The sequence below is a fragment of the Ostrinia furnacalis genome, unplaced genomic scaffold, assembly GCF_004193835.3.
Source record: "Ostrinia furnacalis isolate ACB-3 unplaced genomic scaffold, ASM419383v2 OfSCF0859, whole genome shotgun sequence".
In the NCBI taxonomy this organism is placed as follows: Eukaryota; Metazoa; Arthropoda; class Insecta; order Lepidoptera; family Crambidae; genus Ostrinia; species Ostrinia furnacalis.
In genome coordinates, this window is record NW_021131098.1 from 98,193 (window position 1) to 116,229 (window position 18,037).

The 18,037-nt window shown below is 41.0% G+C and overlaps 2 protein-coding genes across 6 annotated transcripts; one reads left to right on the top strand and one right to left on the bottom strand.

The window, feature by feature from the left end:
- Positions 1-226: 226 nt before the first annotated feature.
- Positions 227-10,849, bottom strand: LOC114350268 (protein CDV3 homolog). Of its 4 annotated transcripts, none has more exons than XM_028300993.1 (6): positions 10,525-10,849; positions 6,869-6,931; positions 6,001-6,105; positions 4,178-4,306; positions 1,876-2,050; positions 227-949 (listed from the first exon to the last, which is right to left on the bottom strand). In XM_028300993.1, exons 1-5 carry the CDS (start codon positions 10,696-10,698, stop codon positions 1,880-1,882), a joined length of 642 nt encoding a protein of 213 aa, XP_028156794.1. In that variant the 5' UTR covers positions 10,699-10,849; the 3' UTR covers positions 227-949; positions 1,876-1,879. The 4 variants fall into 4 exon arrangements, with proteins under 4 accessions (XP_028156794.1, XP_028156793.1, XP_028156792.1 ...); XM_028300992.1 differs by lacking the exon at positions 6,001-6,105 and adding an exon at positions 3,510-3,581 and having other exon boundaries at positions 4,250-4,306; positions 6,764-6,931; XM_028300991.1 differs by lacking the exon at positions 6,001-6,105 and having other exon boundaries at positions 6,764-6,931.
- A 1,828-nt stretch (positions 10,850-12,677) lies between these two features.
- Positions 12,678-16,327, top strand: LOC114350284 (cytochrome c oxidase subunit 7C, mitochondrial). Of its 2 annotated transcripts, none has more exons than XR_003655692.1 (4): positions 12,678-12,910; positions 14,701-14,818; positions 15,281-15,654; positions 15,889-15,909. XR_003655692.1 is itself a non-coding variant. In XM_028301017.1 (4 exons), exons 2-3 carry the CDS (start codon positions 15,559-15,561, stop codon positions 16,003-16,005), a joined length of 213 nt encoding a protein of 70 aa, XP_028156818.1. In that variant the 5' UTR covers positions 14,729-14,818; positions 15,281-15,558; the 3' UTR covers positions 16,006-16,008; positions 16,217-16,327. The 2 variants fall into 2 exon arrangements, 1 of the variants encoding a protein (XP_028156818.1); XM_028301017.1 differs by lacking the exon at positions 12,678-12,910 and adding an exon at positions 16,217-16,327 and having other exon boundaries at positions 14,729-14,818; positions 15,889-16,008.
- The last annotated feature ends 1,710 nt before the right edge of the window (positions 16,328-18,037 follow it).

An 18,037-nucleotide genomic window follows, 5' to 3' on the forward strand; every position in this document is an offset into this window, starting at 1 on the left:
CCCGCGCGACCGAGACCAAACATTGATGGGGCGCGTCCGAGTGGATCAAACAAATTAATAAGTTTTAAAAAATCCTTGACACTTCCAGAGAGTGAGGAATCTTCTTCAAGTGGCAAAGATGGAAAAATGTTAGGACAATTCTTTTGAAAAACCGTCGGTTGAAACGTTTGGCTGTTAGTAAACACACAAGGGTTAAAATGTTGAAGTCTAAAATAAAACGAGCTCAAAGTTTAAATACATAATTTATTACTATGGTACAACATGTTCCGAAGGATTTGCCGATTCATACAGCAATATTAAAAACAATTTTAGGTAACCAAACATTTCATCCGTAATGGAGCCAAAGTTTTAAACGCCTTTCTATTTTTAATGATTTCTTATTCTTAATAATTAAAATTTTCTTGATGTCCACGCTTTATTTTACATTCAAGGTTTCGGCATATTCATAAGTTGCATTTTCGTCGAAATTTCCTAAACGTCCCTTACCACGCATACAAAACACTGCCATAAGTTTTCAATTTAAACATAAAAAATAACAAATGTAGATTTTTCACTCTCATTTTAACACTTTGCTAAAAGACAGTTGCTTTGTTTACGCTTTTTAATGATTTAACGCGTTTGAATGTTTTTTTTAATGCTCGAATCAGGCAATGATTTATTGTCTACAAATTGTGTTAGAACCTTTTTTTATATTTAAAAACTTTATAAAAATAAAAAAAGTGGCCAGGCTTTTAGATATTGCACTAAAAAGTTTAACTTTGAACATTGCCATGTCGTAGAGCAACTGTCTCGATACTAGAGTGGCAACACCGTAGGAAATGCACTGTATTGTTCTATTTAGCTTTACATATAGAATGTGTGGGTGTATATGCTATGCCCAGGCTTTGCTTACAAGTCCATTTTGACACTTCACTTTACTGCTGCGCTTCACAGAGCTGATTCTTGCTACCTGCAAACAACAAAATACAAGTCAATATATTGAGCGTAGTGAACTTTCATTTCATGTAATTGCAATGCAGAGGTGTAATAAGGGGACTTTATAATATTGGTGAAAACTATACAGGGTGGAAACGATAAGTAATCTCACTCGATTATTTGCAAACTATACAAGGTATCGAAAAACTGGTTACTGATCCTGAAAGTGCTTCACGAGCTCTATAAAACGGTAATAGGTTACAGAATAAACTGGATCTGTCTGAAAAATTTATGTTTCCAGCTTCCATACTTAGTACAGCCACACAAAAATATTTACTATTAAGATATCGCAAAACTGGTTACTGATCCTGGGTTAACCGTGCCCTGTAACGCACGCACCTGGCTAGCTGCGCCCTGTAACGCCGTATTTGGCCAGCCGTGCCCTGTGACGTACCCTGTGTGCCCTGTTACGCATGCGCTCGGCCAGCCGTGCCATGTTACGCACGCACCTGGCCAGCTGTGCCCTGTAACGTGGCACGCATCTGGCCAGCTGTCCCTGTGACGCACCTGGCCAGCTGTCTCTGTAAAGCAACTGGTCAGCAGTCCCTGTGCCACGCCTGGCGAGCTTTGTGCTGTGCCACGCCTGGCGAGCTGTGTGCTGTGCCACGCCTGGCGAGCTGTGTGCCGCACGCACCTGACTAGTTATCGTCCTGCATCGTGGTAAAGCAGTTGCCGAGAGCGAGCGGCAAGGTGTGCCCTATAATGTGGCACGCATCTGGCCAGCTGTCCCGGTGACGCACCTGGCTAGCCATGCCTTGTAACGCATCTGGCCAGACGTACCCTGTGACGCACCTGGCTAGCTGTGTCCTGTAACGCTCGCACCTGGCTAGCTGTGTCCTGTGACGCGCCCGGCGAGCTGTGTCCTGTGACGCACCTGGCGAGCTGTGTCCTGTGACGCACCTGGCTAGCTGTCGTCCTGCAGCGTGGTGAAGCGGTTGCCGAGCGCGAGCGGCTGGCGCGCGTGGTGGGCGGGCGCGGGCGAGGCGCCGGCGGTGCTGTAGCCGCCTCGCTTGGCCCCGGGGCCGGCGCCGAGCACCGGGAAGGTGTCGTCGTTGTGGATGTCCGGCGCGTGCTTCTGGAATGGGAATAGAAGGTGTGAGCAAGATTAATTGTGAAAAATATAAAACGTTATCGTAAATAATAACGGTACCGTTATAGCCAATGAACTGCTGTCATAGTGCAAACTTTTTGCTGTCGTGTCACACACACGAGCAAACGTTAGAATAGAGGGGAGCGCGGTGACGACTCCGCGCGCTTTTGTGCTAAGTGATGAATTGTATTAGAAATAAGGCAATATAGTGTGAAAGTTGAGTATTCAGTGTTTTATTTATGATAATAAATGTACCGGCCTCTAACAGTACATTGTCAGCATCAGTATTTCTTTGTCGTTCATAGCGAGACGCCGGAACGCGCGACAGTTGGCGTGCGCCCCCACGCAAATTTTGCGTAGGCCCCTAAGGGCCATGCCACACTAGCGAATTGCAAGCGGAGCGGCGGCTAGACGCACACGCCGCGGTCACCAAAATGATTGCAAAATGCCGCGGTATGCTCGCCGCTGCTCCGCCCAGAAAACGCTTGCAATCCGCCAGTGTGAGCCATAAGAGTTTTCTATTGTTAAGTTAGGTCCCACCATGAAGTGTATGGTAGAAAGTTTTGTCTGGAATCGCACAGTTCCTTCTTCTCACTTAAGGCGAATGATAGAGCACCGGGAACTTTTGTGTCTTGTTCTTCTGCCCTGGTGAGCCCTACATAACCCATCCCGTCCCCGCAGAGCAGGCATACAATTTCATGCATATTTTCACTGACAAATACAAGATCCCATGAAGTGAAAAAGAACATATCCATGAATACTGACTGCCTGGTGGCGGCGCAGCGGCTCGACGGGACGATTGCGTTGCGCGGGCGCGACGTACGCGGCCGGCTTTACCTCGCGCCGCGGCGGCTTCTCCACGGGCGGCGGCGTACTTAGATAGCAATAGACTGACAGCTGACAGCTACGACCCGATGACGTATGACCCGTGACGTCACATCGACGCTCTGATACGGACGGGGAGAACGCGGGTAAGTGGGAGGGAGTCGCATTCCAGCGAGGTTAGTTCGTTCGAGTTGTACGTACATCTTCTCTCGTCTCGTCTCCGCTCAGCTTTACCGTACCGTACGCGCACGGGTGACTTTTGTCACTGTGACAGTGTCTTTCTATAGATGAGAATAAGAACAGCGTTCTCTCCTTTTCTCTCTACAAGAGTGTAAAGGTTTTTCTCTCTATAAAAGTGAAAAAGAATAAGATTTTGTCACGGCCTTAAGAAGTAGTGTACTTAAAACCGGGCCTTAGGCTGGGTGATATTCCGAGATGATATGAGGACACTAAAAATTCCGCTTTATTCGCCCAGGTGAAGTGGAATAATCCGGCTTAAAGGTAAGAGTGGTTGGGTTTTTATGACGGTCAAGCTGTAGATCCTGGCTACACAGGAGTTGTAGAGGTGGGAACGAGAGGTGGGAATAGTCCCGTGTTAGAGGTAAGAGTGTACACTCACTGCCTGGTGACGGCGCAGCGGCTCGACGGGACGATTGCGTTGCGCGGGCGCGACGTACGCGGCCGGCTTCACCTCGCGCCGCGGCGGCTTCTCCACGGGCGGCGGCGTACTTAGATAGCAATAGACTGACAGCTGACAGCTACGACCCGATGACGTATGACCCGTGACGTCACATCGACGCTCTGATACGGACGGGGAGAACGCAGGTAAGTGGGAGACAGAGTCGCATTCCAGCGAGGTTAGTTCGTTCGAGTTGTGCGTACATCTTCTCTCGTCTCGTCTCCGCTCAGCTTTACCGTACCGTACGCGCACGGGTGACTTTTGTCACTGTGACAGTGTCTTTCTATAGATGAGAATAAGAACAGCGTTCTCTCCTTTTCTCTCTACAAGAGTGTAAAGGCTTTTCTCTCTATAAAAGTGAAAAAGAATAAGATTTTGTCACGGTCTTAAGAAGTAGTGTACTTAAAACCGGGCCTTAGGCTGGGTGATATTCCGAGATGATATGAGGACACTAAAAATTCCGCTTTATTCGCCCAGGTGAAGTGGAATAATCCGGCTTAAAGGTAAGAGTGGTTGGGTTTTTATGACGGTCAAGCTGTAGATCCTGGCTACACAGGAGTTGTAGAGGTGGGAATAGTCCCGTGTTAGAGGTAGGAGTGTACACTCACTGCCTGGTGACGGCGCAGCGGCTCGACGGGACGATTGCGTTGCGCGGGCGCGACGTACGCGGCCGGCTTCACCTCGCGCCGCGGCGGCTCCTCCACGGGCGGCGGCGGCGGCGGCGGCTCCACCTCCACCTGCGAAACAAACATAATACCTTTTGTTAATTGTGAAAAGTCTAAAACGATATAGTTATAGTCAATAAGCTGCTGTCATAGAAACGTCAGATTAGATCATTAGAGGGACGCGCGTGAACACAGATAATAAATAAATAAATAAATTATATTATCTGTGCGCGTGGACGACTCCCCGCGCTTTTGTGGTAAGTGATGAATTGTATTTTAAAATGAAGCAATATACATAATGTGAAAGTTAAGTATCCAGTGTTCTATTTATGATAATAGATCTACTGGCTCCTAACACTTTAATTCTAGATATTTAAACCGGCAAACAGTGGTGACTGAGTTTGTTGCGTCGCTTCTTCTCAGCTCTTGCCAATTGCCCGAAACACTGGTAGGATGCGCATTTGTAACACAAAAACTGGGAACAAAAATTGCTGACGTTGATAGGCAACATTGAAATATTACCTGTATTTGGCTGACCTTTGAGTGACGGACGCTCCAGTCAGCCTGTGACCACGGCCGGTGCAACTCGGTCGAAACGCCCCTTCATATGTCACGGACTACTTTATGCTGACTGTTATGTACTAAACCTATGTTCTTCTGATTAATTTCGTTGCGGATCCAATGACAGTTAACTTTCCCCCGGGACAAACTTGACCTTCACTGGTTGGGTTTTTATTGGCGGTCAAGCTGTAGATCCTGGCTACACAGGAGTTGCAGCGGTGGGAACGAGAGGTGGGAATAGTCCCGTTTGACTGTACTAAACATAACTACTTACAGGCTTACTCCACGGCCCCTTCCCTTTGCCAGTGCCTTTTTCTGAGCCCCGTGTAGTCTTGTCAACTTTTTGGCCACTTTGGGTGTCACACGTTACTTTAACTTTGACAAACGTCAAAAATCTGTCAAACTGCATACAAAAAGCACCGATTATCGTTATAGTTATGGTCAAAGTTAGGTAGTGCAACTCAGCATAACTGTACCAAACATAACAGCTACTCACAACTCCACCTTAACTTCCTTAATGTGGATGATCCTCAAATCCCACAAACATAACTGCTTACCTGGAGCTCCCCTAGCTTACCTGGAAGTCTTTAAATAGCTGACAACGCAACTCTTGTAGCGGAGTTTTGGGCTGACACTGTGTAGGTTTGTTGTCGACCCGATAAGAAGACTACTACTCACAGGCTTATTCCACGGGCCCTTCCCCTTCCCGGAGCCTTCCTCGGACTCGGAGCGGCCGCCCGACTCGGGCGCTCCGTTGCCGCCTTGCAGCACCTGGGTCTTGAGCCCCGTGGAGTCTTGGCAGCTTTATGGGTGTCATGGACTTTACGCTGACTGTACTAATGTGGCGACATCTATCGACAACTACAGTCATCAACCAACAGATGGCGCTGACTACCTTACTGCGGCACCCGCCACCGCGCGTAAAATCCTGCATCGCCATATCAAAGTTCTGCGCTCTGACTGAGTATAAAGTCCGGTCGTCGAGCAGATAGAATTTCGTCCAATGACCCCAAGCTACCCGTCTTTATCGCTCGCGCGTAATTACATTGCTGTCGCGACTGTGCGACGGGCGGCCGCAGTGAGTGTGCGAGCGCAACAGCAACATAATTACGCGCGAGCGATAAGGACGGGTAGCTTGGGGTCATTGGACGAAATTCTGCGTGCTCAGCGACCGGTCTTTAAGTATAATAACAATAGCTACTCACAGGCTTATTCCACGGGCCCTTGCCCTTGCCGGAGCCGTCCGGCGCGCTGTCCTCGGACTCGGAGCGGCCGCCCGACTCGGGCGCTCCGTTGCCGCCTTGCAGCACCTGGGTCTTGAGCCCCGTGGAGTCTTGGCACCAGTGGCGTAACTATACCATCCGAGGCCGAGCAATTATGTACATGGGGCCCTTGGCGTATCTAGGGTTATTTGGTTATTTTTCAGGGGTGCCCCGGGACCAGGCTCTGAAGCATCACGTTGCGATTTGGGTCTTGGGCTGGGGACCCTCGGGTCGGGGGCCCGTGGCATTTTGCCAGCCCTGCCACTCTATAGTTACGCCACTGCTTGACACCATTTTGGCCACTTTGGGTGTCACGGACTTTACGCTCACTGTACTAATGTGGCGTCATCTATCGACAACTACAGTCATCAACCAACAGATAACGCTGACACCTACCTTACTATGGCACACGCCGCCGTACGTAAAATCCTGCATCGCGGTATCAAAGTTCTGCGCTCTGACTGAGTATAAAGTCCGGTCGCCGAGCAGATAGAATTTCGTCCAATGACCCCAAGCTACCCGTCTTTATCGCTCGCGCGTAACTATATTGCTGTCGCGACTGTGCGACGGGCGGCCGCAGTGAGTGTGCGAGCGCAACAGCAACATAATTACGCGCGAGCGATAAGGACGGGTAGCTTGGGGTCATTGGACGAAATTCTGCGTGCTCAGCGACCGGACTTTAAATATAATAACAATAGCTACTCACAGGCTTATTCCACGGGCCCTTGCCCTTGCCGGAGCCGTCTGGCGCGCTGTCCTCGGACTCGGAGCGGCCGCCCGACTCGGGCGCTCCGTTGCCGCCTTGCAGCACTTGGATCTTGAGCCCCGTGTAGTCTTTCACGGGTTCCTCGTACTCTTTCCACTCCTCTTCTTCCTGGAAAAGAGAATATGAACGGTAAGGCCCAGAACAGACAGTGAACTGCAACTGCTAGTTACTTTTGAGTTGCATCTAAGTTTCTGCCATAGCGTCTGTTGAGAGACCACACATGACGCGACCAGTTTGAAACTTTCAGTGGTTTCTATGGTCAGTTAATAATGAGTCCATTACAGAGAGGTATTTTACTTGAGACTGCTGTGAACCATGTCAGTCATAGCGCTACAATGATCTTTGTAAAGAAAGGTAATTTAAAATGAGATTTTAAAAACTACAATTACACTGCACAACAAAATTGCAACTTTTGGCTGATGATTGACTTTCATTACATGATGTTTACTAATTTGACGTCGCTGATTCTGAATCTGCCGTCCATTTTTAGGGTTCCGTACCTCAAAAGGAAAAAACGGAACCCTTATAGGATCACTTTGTTGTCCGTCCGTCCGTCTGTCAAGACCCTTTTTCTCAGGAACGCGTGGAGGTATGAAGCTGAAATTTATATCAATTACTCAGGTCTACTGTCCCTTGAAGCTGTGAAAAAATCAAACTTCTAAGCCAACGCAATCAAAAGATACAGCCGTTTATGCCACAAATTTTCGACACTTGCAAGGGAATCAAAACCTACAGGGTGCTTCCCGTGAACTCAGAATCTTGAAATTTGGTACGAAGCAACGTCTTATAGCATAGATAAAGGAAAAATTACGAAAACCATAAATTTTTAGTTACATCACAAAATATATTTTTTTTAAATAATTTTAAACTTACTACCCATTTCCTCATAAACGCGTAGAGGTATTAAATTGAAATTCATACCAAATACTCAGGTCTATAATACCTTTAAGCTGTAACAAAATCAAACTTCTATGTCAACGCAATCAAAAGAAACAGCAATTTAAGCTGCATATTTTGAAACTCGCAAGTACTCGCAAGGGAATCAAAACCTAAAGGGTACTTCCAGTCGACCTAGAATCTTGAAATTTGGCATGAAGCAACGTTTTATAGCACACATGAAGGAAAAATTCCGAAAACCTTAAATTTTTAGTTACATTACAAAATATATATTTTTTAATAAATATAAACTTATTACTTTTTTCCTCATGAACGCGTAGAGCTATCAAGTTGAAATTCATATTAGCCAAGATGGTTTAAACGATCGTTTTAGAGATTTAGAATCTTCAAGTCTTCCGAAAAGACATGGAATGAGTTATTTTGGCATTTTAATTTTTTTTTTTGGAAAATCCGAAAAAATCTTACTATTCTTACACATCGAACTACGTACGAGTCACTTACAAACATGTTTTTTTGGTTGGATGTAATATAAACATCGAATTACACTCTCTTCGCAATCACCTGAACAATTTTATCACAACTCTTAAGGATCTAAGTGAAGAACATGGCGAGCAAATCCACCAGGGCCTTCGTACGATAGAGGGACGCTATCAGGGCCACTGAAATGCACACATGATGGCTGACTGCTGTGGAATCATTCAGAAGAGCTGTCTGCCTTCAGCATCAGCAAGGAAGTCAAATAAAAGAAAGTTTTTTCAACTTAACAACTTCATAAAATAGGATCATCTCTAAAAAAAGAGTGTTTTTTTACAAAAAGACCCAAGTGTCATATTTTTTTAACCAGAGCTGATACAGATATTTCAATCACAGATTTGAAATCGTCATTAAAAATGGGACTAATATCATGTAACATAACCCAATCATCAGAAATGCTGTTGTGCAGTGTTATAACTCAATTTTATTCATATTTTTCATTGAGACTGTAAAATCGGTGCTACAGTGGTCCAAAAAATGAAACTTTTTTATTTGATTACATTTCTATCTTTTGATATCGCAAGTACTGGTTTACAGCTTGTTGAGAACACAACCAAGTAGATCAAGGTTTAAGTCACAGCTGAGCCAATAGGCCTATGTTCAGCAGTGGACGTCCTATGGCTGAAATATTGATGATGACGAATTTTTACGAATAAAAAATCATGAACTTGTATTTCATGGTAGTCAGCTAATTGAATCTTAAATTGTTGAAAAACTTGGCACAAAATTAAATATTAATTGTATACAAAAATATTCCCAATTATCATTTCCAGACAAATATTGCTAATCATGCTCATCAACATCTGTTTTATTATCATTAGGAAAAGTAAACAAAAAATTAAACATTCCAGAAACATGTTATTTAAAAAATTATGTTCCACAATGATCGTTAATTTATGTAAAGACATTAACGACTGGTTTTCTCTTGACATGACGATGTTTAAACAAATAATTAGCTCATATTGTTGACTAATAATTGAGACAACTAGATAATGCTTGCTGTGATATTTAGATTTACAATGTTGTGAGACTGGAATTGAAATCTCACGAACAGCACTGTTTGCTATAAAATCTTATGACAAAGTCTGACTAAAATCTGCTATTTATCTTATCTATATTCTACTACAACCTGGGAACTACCTGACATAGTGTCTAGAACAGGGGTGGCCAACTTTTCTACTGTTTACTAACGAAACCCTGGGTGATCTACCACTTACATACTTCTTGAAATCTTAAATGAAACAGCATAGTTTAGTACACAATCATGTATTTTTTGCCTTGCCACGATCGACTAGACTAATAGCCACCCCTAGTCTAGAACACTATCTACCCAGAGGGTAGAAATCCAAATAATTAAACCATAGAAAGATAAAGCATTGAAATGTTGCTGATGAGACAAATGCCCATGACATGATAAATATGGATTTTATATGCATACTGGCCAAGGGCCAAACAAATTTAACTGGCTGGTCGGCACATTCTCAGGCGGTATGAAGATTACATGCATTAATCGTAACTATTAAAGTATTAAACTCTTACAAAGTGACTGAAGTTTTACTAACATCCAATTTGTAAATCGTAATTTAGGGACAATACTTGTATACATAACTGTATAATTTATTCAAAAACTGCTTAGGTACTATAAATAGCATAGAATGTTCAACAAAATACAGAAAATCAAAAACAAAAGAGTGATTCATTAGCTATCTTGAGGAAATTTATAGTTGTTAATAATTAATAAATTACTATAAATCTTTATTTGCAATTAACAGTCATCTTCATCACATAAGCTTGTTGTTATTATTAAGACTAACAACATATCAATAAAACACCACACGAAACTTAAGTTTTAGAGTGTAATACTACCACAGTACCCACTTTTATTATAGGAGTTTGACAATGCTTTGTAAGCAAAAATGGAAATCAACCAAGTGCTATGAAAATGTATGTAAACTAAATAATTCAGCATGACAATGGGAGATAAGCCTCTTTGTTATTGGTGATGTGGTGGCATGACCTACAAATTACAGGTTAGACGTCGGAATACGCCTAGAAATTGACCTGACAAACTTGACACAGGCCAACATTCGTGCACCAAGTCACATATTATGCCTAACGGTATGTTTTAACGCGGTAAACTACCAGAAACAACTCAAGATTTTGGGGTATATCGTAGAATTAAAAGTTCTCACTCGATCAACGGACTGTGACAGCTAAGCAATGACCTCACAAAATTTAACCAACACAAGTAGTTTTTAGCACTAACTTACCCCAGCTCGGCCGCCCTCTTCACCCTCCTGTACAGGCCTTTCCTTCTTAGGTCGAACATCAGTTTTCTGTTTTGTGTCCTCTAGTTTCTTAGCTAATTCGTCGGCAGTCGCGAACTTTTTTACCGCTTTCTTTTTGCGATCTTTCTTTGCGAAGAAATCGTCTAAATCAGCCATTTCGAATTTTGACTTGTGAATTTTATGTTTTGCTCTGGTAATGAGGTAGTTACAGCAATATTGGAACGAAACAAAGGGGAAAAAATCCCCAAAACGTGAAACGATTTCTGTGGCAAGCGTGGCCGACTGTTTCTTTTTTTTTAAAATGGCAGATTGGATGTTACCATTATTCAAAACTAAAAAACTACCATTGTATAATGTTGCAAGTTCATAAACAGCGTTTCTGTGGTAAATTCTGTTTAGTGAGGTGAGGTGAGGTGTCTGTGGGTGAGGCAAAGGTTGACTGGGAGAGAATACCAATGACAATAAGTTCGCCCCTCAGACATTTTTTTTATGCAAAGATGTTTTAAATAAAGTAAATGTAACCTTGGCTTACCATCATACCTACTTACTTTCCGCTCTATAACGAATCTCATGAAGTCGTGATGGTTATTGCTGGTGATCATAACCATGATGATGACTGAGTCTTTAGGACTCAGTCATGTCAAGGGGAATCCCATCGCAGTTCTAAAGATATATTTAGATAGACACTTCATGAGTGCAAGATATTCTTATGAGTATTTCTCAAAAAAAATGTACGTAACGAAACGGTAGTAACGAAATAGTAAGGCCATAAGGCTTGTTATACATTGGCGAAATATTGTGAATGCTCTTCATTTATTCAATTCGAAATATTTGTAAGTATGCACCCAAATACGGGGTAATATTAAGGGGTTAGAAATAAAATAAGGGAGTAATCATTCATACTATTTTAATAAAATTATTTTTGTTCCATCATGTTTATCCATTTTGAGTCGTTCTCTGTAAGCTTTTTGCCTTTCGGCATTGGTTTTTGGCGGCATTCCTAAAAAAACAAAAGAAGTAATCACATAAAAACGTAATCTAAATGATTTGATAATTTTTTGCTGGTGGCACTTCTGTAAAGCAGATAGTATCCAATCCTTTTGTTATTAACGCTCTATATTTTTTGAAATAAATTAAGTAGTGAATATTACTATGCTTAGTCAGGTAATAACAGTATACACTCAGCATTATGTTGTACTTTTTCGTAACGTAACGAAATTCGTAAAAAACGTAACGAAATATTAGACAAAATGAGATCAGAAACAAGTATTTTTTTGATAAAATTTGTTACAGCAAATATAAAAGCTTACTAAATGTTCGTACCACACGTATTACAAAAAATGGTTAAATGAAGACTTACCGTTCTATATAAAATCGCTGATTTTACTGCCTGTTACGAAAAAGTAATCCCACAAAACACACACGTTTTCACTAATTTTCGCGATAGATGTAATGGCGGAGACGTCAGGCCAACAGCCATTCAGAGTGCAGCTATTGTTGTCCGTGTAAAATAAATACGGAATTGTTCAGAAACCATGGGAAAGTAGAAATAAATCGTAACTAAAGAGTAAATAACGAAATAGTAAATGAGAGCGACTCATTTTGTTTTTTTGCTTTAAATTGCCAATTCATTATGACACCCCATAGAAAATCAATTTGATACAGAAACTGCGATTACTGTAGAACGATAATACAAAGAAATTTACAATAATTTAGTTACGTATCGCATTTTATGAAACAAAAATACATGAAAAAGCTAGGGTGGCAAACAGGTTTTTGTATGAAAGGTAAAAAAGGACTATTTTTAAAATATCTAAATATTTGGTAATAAGTAGGATTATAGCTATAATTCTTCGTTATCTTAAAGATTAATATTCATCCTTCAAAATTGGTTGTGTGTTTTTTTTGTGTGATGATTTATAAATATAAAACTTTTGAACTGTTTCAAAGCACACTTTTTTTTTTCAAAATGTACATTTTTTTTGAGAAATACTCTTATAGCTACAAACACATAAAAAATAAATGTAATTTTACCATCCTTACCTAATGAAAACCCAAACAAATAACATCGCATTCCCACACAACACCAAACCGTCCGTGCGGTGTATCACCTCAAACAGTCGCTTTGCCTTTTCATTTATTCTACCTGAAGGCTTATCAGTCGCCACTCGCCGCTCAAATCGACGCCTATCAATACGATTAAAGATATCTTATCTATTGTAACTTGGTCAGTTAACCAGAAAGTAAGTTGTGGTTGAAACCTGAAGACAAAATGTTGGGACCCATCGCGAGGATTTCCAACCAGGCTGGCAGGAATGTCATGAAGAGTTTTGTGAGGAATGGGTCTGAAGGTGGAATACCAGGAGGGGTGAGATACTTACTTAATTAACTATTTATTACGTAACGATGTGCATTGGCATTTAATTTTGCAACTGTCTATTCCATCAAATTCCATCGGTTTTAATGCTGTGCCGCTCTTGAGAGGTAAAATGGTGATCTTGAAAAAAAAGCAAACCCTTACTGGTATAGATCTTTACTTAGCAGGCTTTAGAAAACTGTTTCAGAATACCTAACTTTTGTACTGTTTTTTATGAGCATGTGAGCCGTTGAAAACAGCTAAGTAGTTAGAATGCGTCGCGTGATATTATCGAATTTGCGTTGTCTATCTATTTATTGTGAGGGTTGACATTTAATAGTTAACGTTGTTCTACTAATTAATTAACTTATTCGAAAATTCAATTATTTTCCTCGGCCACTCCTATTTTACTATCGTACTGATGTGGCAAGGCAACGTAAACGAATTTGGGTTCTATTTCCAGTAGAATGAGATTGCATTTGTATGCACAGTGCCAACTACAACCACTGCAATGAAATTAGTTTCTTATTTACGGCTGCTTGTTTCAAAACAATGTGTACCTACTTGTGAATGTTTGCGAATGCCTGAAGAACAATGGTCAATCTTGTGGAACTCGGTTTAAATTTCAGAGTTACCTAAGTAGGTTCATGTCATGGTTTTAACATCGCACGTAGCTTAATGAAACTTTCATTACAACAAGGAAGAAAACAATTTTTTGACATAAAAAGACGAAGCGGTGTTTGTTCCTGTTTTCAGTGTACTTTTATGACTTTCTTTTATCAAGAGCAAATTCCCATTTCAGCCTACGGGAAACAATAGGAAAACATTAGTATTGAGGCTAACCTATGACCTAATTGGTTTGCATCTATCAAATGGAGCACCAAGACTGAGTAGTAGGCTACTAGGTACTGTAGTAGGTATGAGTTGCTAAAAGAAACAAACTCTAGCTCTAACTCCCTGGAAAATTTTGAAAACAAAACAAGCTCGCCCTTTCTCAAGGACAGTCAATAAACAATCGACCGTCCGAATGTCGGACAGAGGTCGCACGCACCCAACCTAAGTTACAGGGGCTAAGTACCTGGGGGATAATAGCCTAATATTTGATCAAGCAAAATAACGCGTGGCTTGACTGACCGTAGATGATAGTAAACAGACCGTCGATGTAAAAAATGGATAGCATGATAAGGCATGTATACGTTTTAGTTTTACCAAGGTACTACTTATTAGGTACTTGAAATGAAAGCCTACTCGTTTATGGATTTTCTTTTAATTGTTATTAAAACTTTCCCGCCAATAATAAGAAGTGATGTTCTAAAGATGATATTGTGAAGCGACAATACTAGCCCAATGGTGTAAGTTGCAGACTGGCCAAATCTAGATCAGGGAAACGTGGGGGTTCGAAGTTCGAACCCTGCCGTCGCTGGACTATTGTGGTGAACCGACTCGTGCGTGACACAAGCTTAAAGCTTTATCTGGCTTACCATGAAGAGGCAAAGGGTACTTTTACTAATATTCTTTAAATAATAAAACGGGCAGGGAATTACCTCTTAAGCATGTTTACTCTACGCCTTCGTTTCAGCCAAATGACGTTCACAGCTGGACAAAGATTTTTATCCAAGGACCCCAGCACAACGATCGGTCCTGCGCTGCCCGCTTCAGGTTTTCCTGCGACCTTCATCAGATCGTCGGTTCTAACTTAACTTTAAATTCCTATAAATAAAGAACACAATTTACACCATCTCGGGCGCACCCTTTTTGCATATTATAAGCCACTCATTAACCATTATTTTATGCAATTCCAGAACCTGCCGTTTGACATACACAACAGGACCAGGCTGACCCTCAACCTCTTCTGGTTCGTGGGCACCGGCCTCGCCGCGCCTTTCATCATCGTGTGGCATCAAATGGCGAAGAAGTGAGGTAAAGCACCTATTTTGTGTTACGTTACTTCTGTACCTATGTGTTTTTAGAGGTATCTTTAACAGTTTTTATCTATAGATAGGGGGAAAAGGAGTATAGCTGGAATTAAGTACAACAGGGCCCCGATTACGCTAAAAATTTTCATCTTCAACGTCTCCGGACATCAGCTGTTTTGACAAATCCGTATCGCAGAATCCAAGAAATCAAATTCAAGTCAAATCAAGTTAAAAAATTGCGTAGTCGGAGCACTTATGCTGATTGAATTTAATGGCCACAAAGCCAAACGGGTCCCGTTTTGTATCCCATGAAAAATATCGCATCGGCGTATCCCGGCCGCTTTTTTAAGAAGTAAAATGAAATTATTTAGCCACTAGTTTATTCGGAAGAAGTACTTACACGGCTGCTGAAGTGAACAGTGCTTTTGTATTTTGTGTTGACCAATATTTTTTTCTTTTTTTCCAGCACGCACCAGTGTTAAACATCAGAAAATATTACCTCTAGAACTATGATGTACCTAGTTAAATACTGATTATCTCATAATTAAATGTATTTAAAGTAGATTTTGCAGTTTTATTTAATTTTTAAAGGATGCGTTCAGATTTATTTAAATAAAAATATTAAGTGCCAAATTTCTGGACGTGAACGCAATAGTAGTTTTTGAAAAAAAGTATACATTCACTGAAGGAAGGAGGTTATCGAATTTTCACAGATTTACAGGAAATTCTAATTAATTTATCAAAATGCTGGGTCCATTGGCTCGTGTCTCAAACAAGCTTGGCAGGAATGTGATGACCACCTTTGTGAGGAATCACTCCCACGGTGGAGTGCCTGGCGAGGTGAGTTCCAATTTCAAAAATCCTACTACCACATTACATAATTAAACTGCACTGCGTTTTTCTATTGTTTTTATTAAAGCTAACATCAGATCAGTGTCTTCTATTTGTCTACCATAGTTATGAATAAATCGTGTATTTATCTAGGTAATAGTTCTTCAACCAATCCAAAAGTCAGTGTTGATTTTGTCATTGGTAATGGTCTTAATTCACTCATTTTTCAACAACTAATTCCAGAACCTGCCCTTCGACATCTCAAACCGCTACAAGCTGACCCTGTACTTCATCCTGTTTGCTGGTTCCGGACTGTCTGCTCCTTACCTGATCACCCGCCACCAGCTTCTGAAGAAGTAAATTGTAAGTACCTATCATTAAATGTTTGTAATTGGTTAACCTAAATATGAGAAAAAAAATTTTTTCTTTTACATGTTTTTTGCTTGATAATAAGTTTTTCACATAGATTTGTTGTTCAAAAAATAAGTTTTAGGCTCTATGAAACCTGTCATCATCACTAAAAAAACTGTACTGCTTGCTATTGCAATTAATTTCATCTTTTTTATTACAGGTAGTGCAACTGCTATGAACTTTTTGTGATTCCTGGAGTGGAGATCTTTAGGCTAAGTTAGAAATGTGTAACGAAATAATAAATTAAATAAAAAATTATGTTATAAAACTACACAAGTTTTTATTATACTATTAAGTCTACGTTAAGTTCAACTCAGTGCATGTGGTGTTTTAAGTATACTGATTATGAGCTGATAAGTGTTCATAAATTGGACGGTAACATCTTGTATGAATAAGTTATCCTGCTTGTGAATAACTTGCTTAGAAAGCAATAAACTTATATTTAATTTTTAAGTCGCGCGGAGTCCTTTGGACCCCATCGATTCATTTGTAAAATATTTTATTAACTTTGATATAAAATTAAATTATCTATTAAAGCTGAATACATTTGAATTCCCTTGCTGCTTCCCATATTAAAAAAATATGTAGGGATGGGTTATTTTTTTTTCGATTGAAATGTTCAATTTTTTATTTGGATTTGGTTTAAGACTCAATCATCTTCATAATCAATTCTGAAATTGTTTACCTTGAGAACGTAATTTTTTTTGAGAATGTTTTGGTATTGATCCTCTAGGAAAAATATTTGAGTGGTAGCATTTTTTTTTCGTTCGTTCGTTCGTTTCAGCCGAACAAAGCTGGCTTGCCAAAGGCCTCCCCCAAGGATTTTCACAAAGACCGGTCCTGCGCCGCTCGCATACAAGTACCTCCCGCGACCTGCCCACACTACGTCTTTGGGCTCGTGGTAGCCACTGAAGAACTTTCCTGCCCCAGCGGCCATCAGCTCTACGAGCTATGTGCCTCACCCACTGCCACTTGATTTAAGCGATTCTGCGGGCTATGTCAGTCACTCTGGTTCTCCTACGAATCTCTTCATTTCTGATTCAATCAGGATTCAAAGCATAGCACGCTCCATTGCCCTTTGGGTGACCTTGAGCCTACTTATGAGGCCCATAGTAAGCGACCATGTCTCAGATCCGTATACCATCACTGGCAAACTGGCAACATACACTAGTCAAAGACTTTGGTCTTGAGACACTGCGGTATTTCGGACGTGAGAATATCGCGAAGCTTCCCGAACTCTGCCCAGCCGAGTTGGATTCGACGATTCACCTCTTTCTTGTTGTTTTTTTTTATTCGTTTAATATATTACTACTTCCAATTTTTTTTTATAAACCAATGAGGATCATTTCGATTTTTAGCTGTGAATGCAGATTTATAGGGCTAAAAAATCCTTAATACACAGTCCAAAAATTTTTGTTCTACGACAAAAATTGACGAAGTTATGGCCAAATTACTAAAAAAGTTCACTGACCGCCCGGCGCGGGGACGATGACGTCATTATATCCGATCCGAACGCTGCCGGCGTACTGCGTGGATAGAAAATATTTTTTTCTAGCCAAACTATCAGTTTTAGAGAAAAACTTGTAATGACATTTATTCATCAGAATAAAGTAAGCTATCGATAGGTAATTTTTAAAAATAGAAATTGTGAAAAATAACGCAAAAAATCCACACGCTCATACTATTCAATGGAACGCAGAAACGCGATTGGGGTCTCCGCGGTGGTATATTTGGCGATTTATTCAAATAAAGTATACTTATTTTTCACAATTTTTATTTTTAAAAATTACTGGTCGATAGGTTACTTTATTTTGATGAATAAATGTTATTAAAAGTTTTTTTTCTAAAACTGATAGTTTAGCTGGAAAACAATATTTTCCATCCCAATAGTACGCCGGCTGCGCTCGATTCGGATATAATGACGTCACGCGGCCCTGCGTACGTTGACTTTTAGCGGCAAAAACGGCCTATGTTTATTACT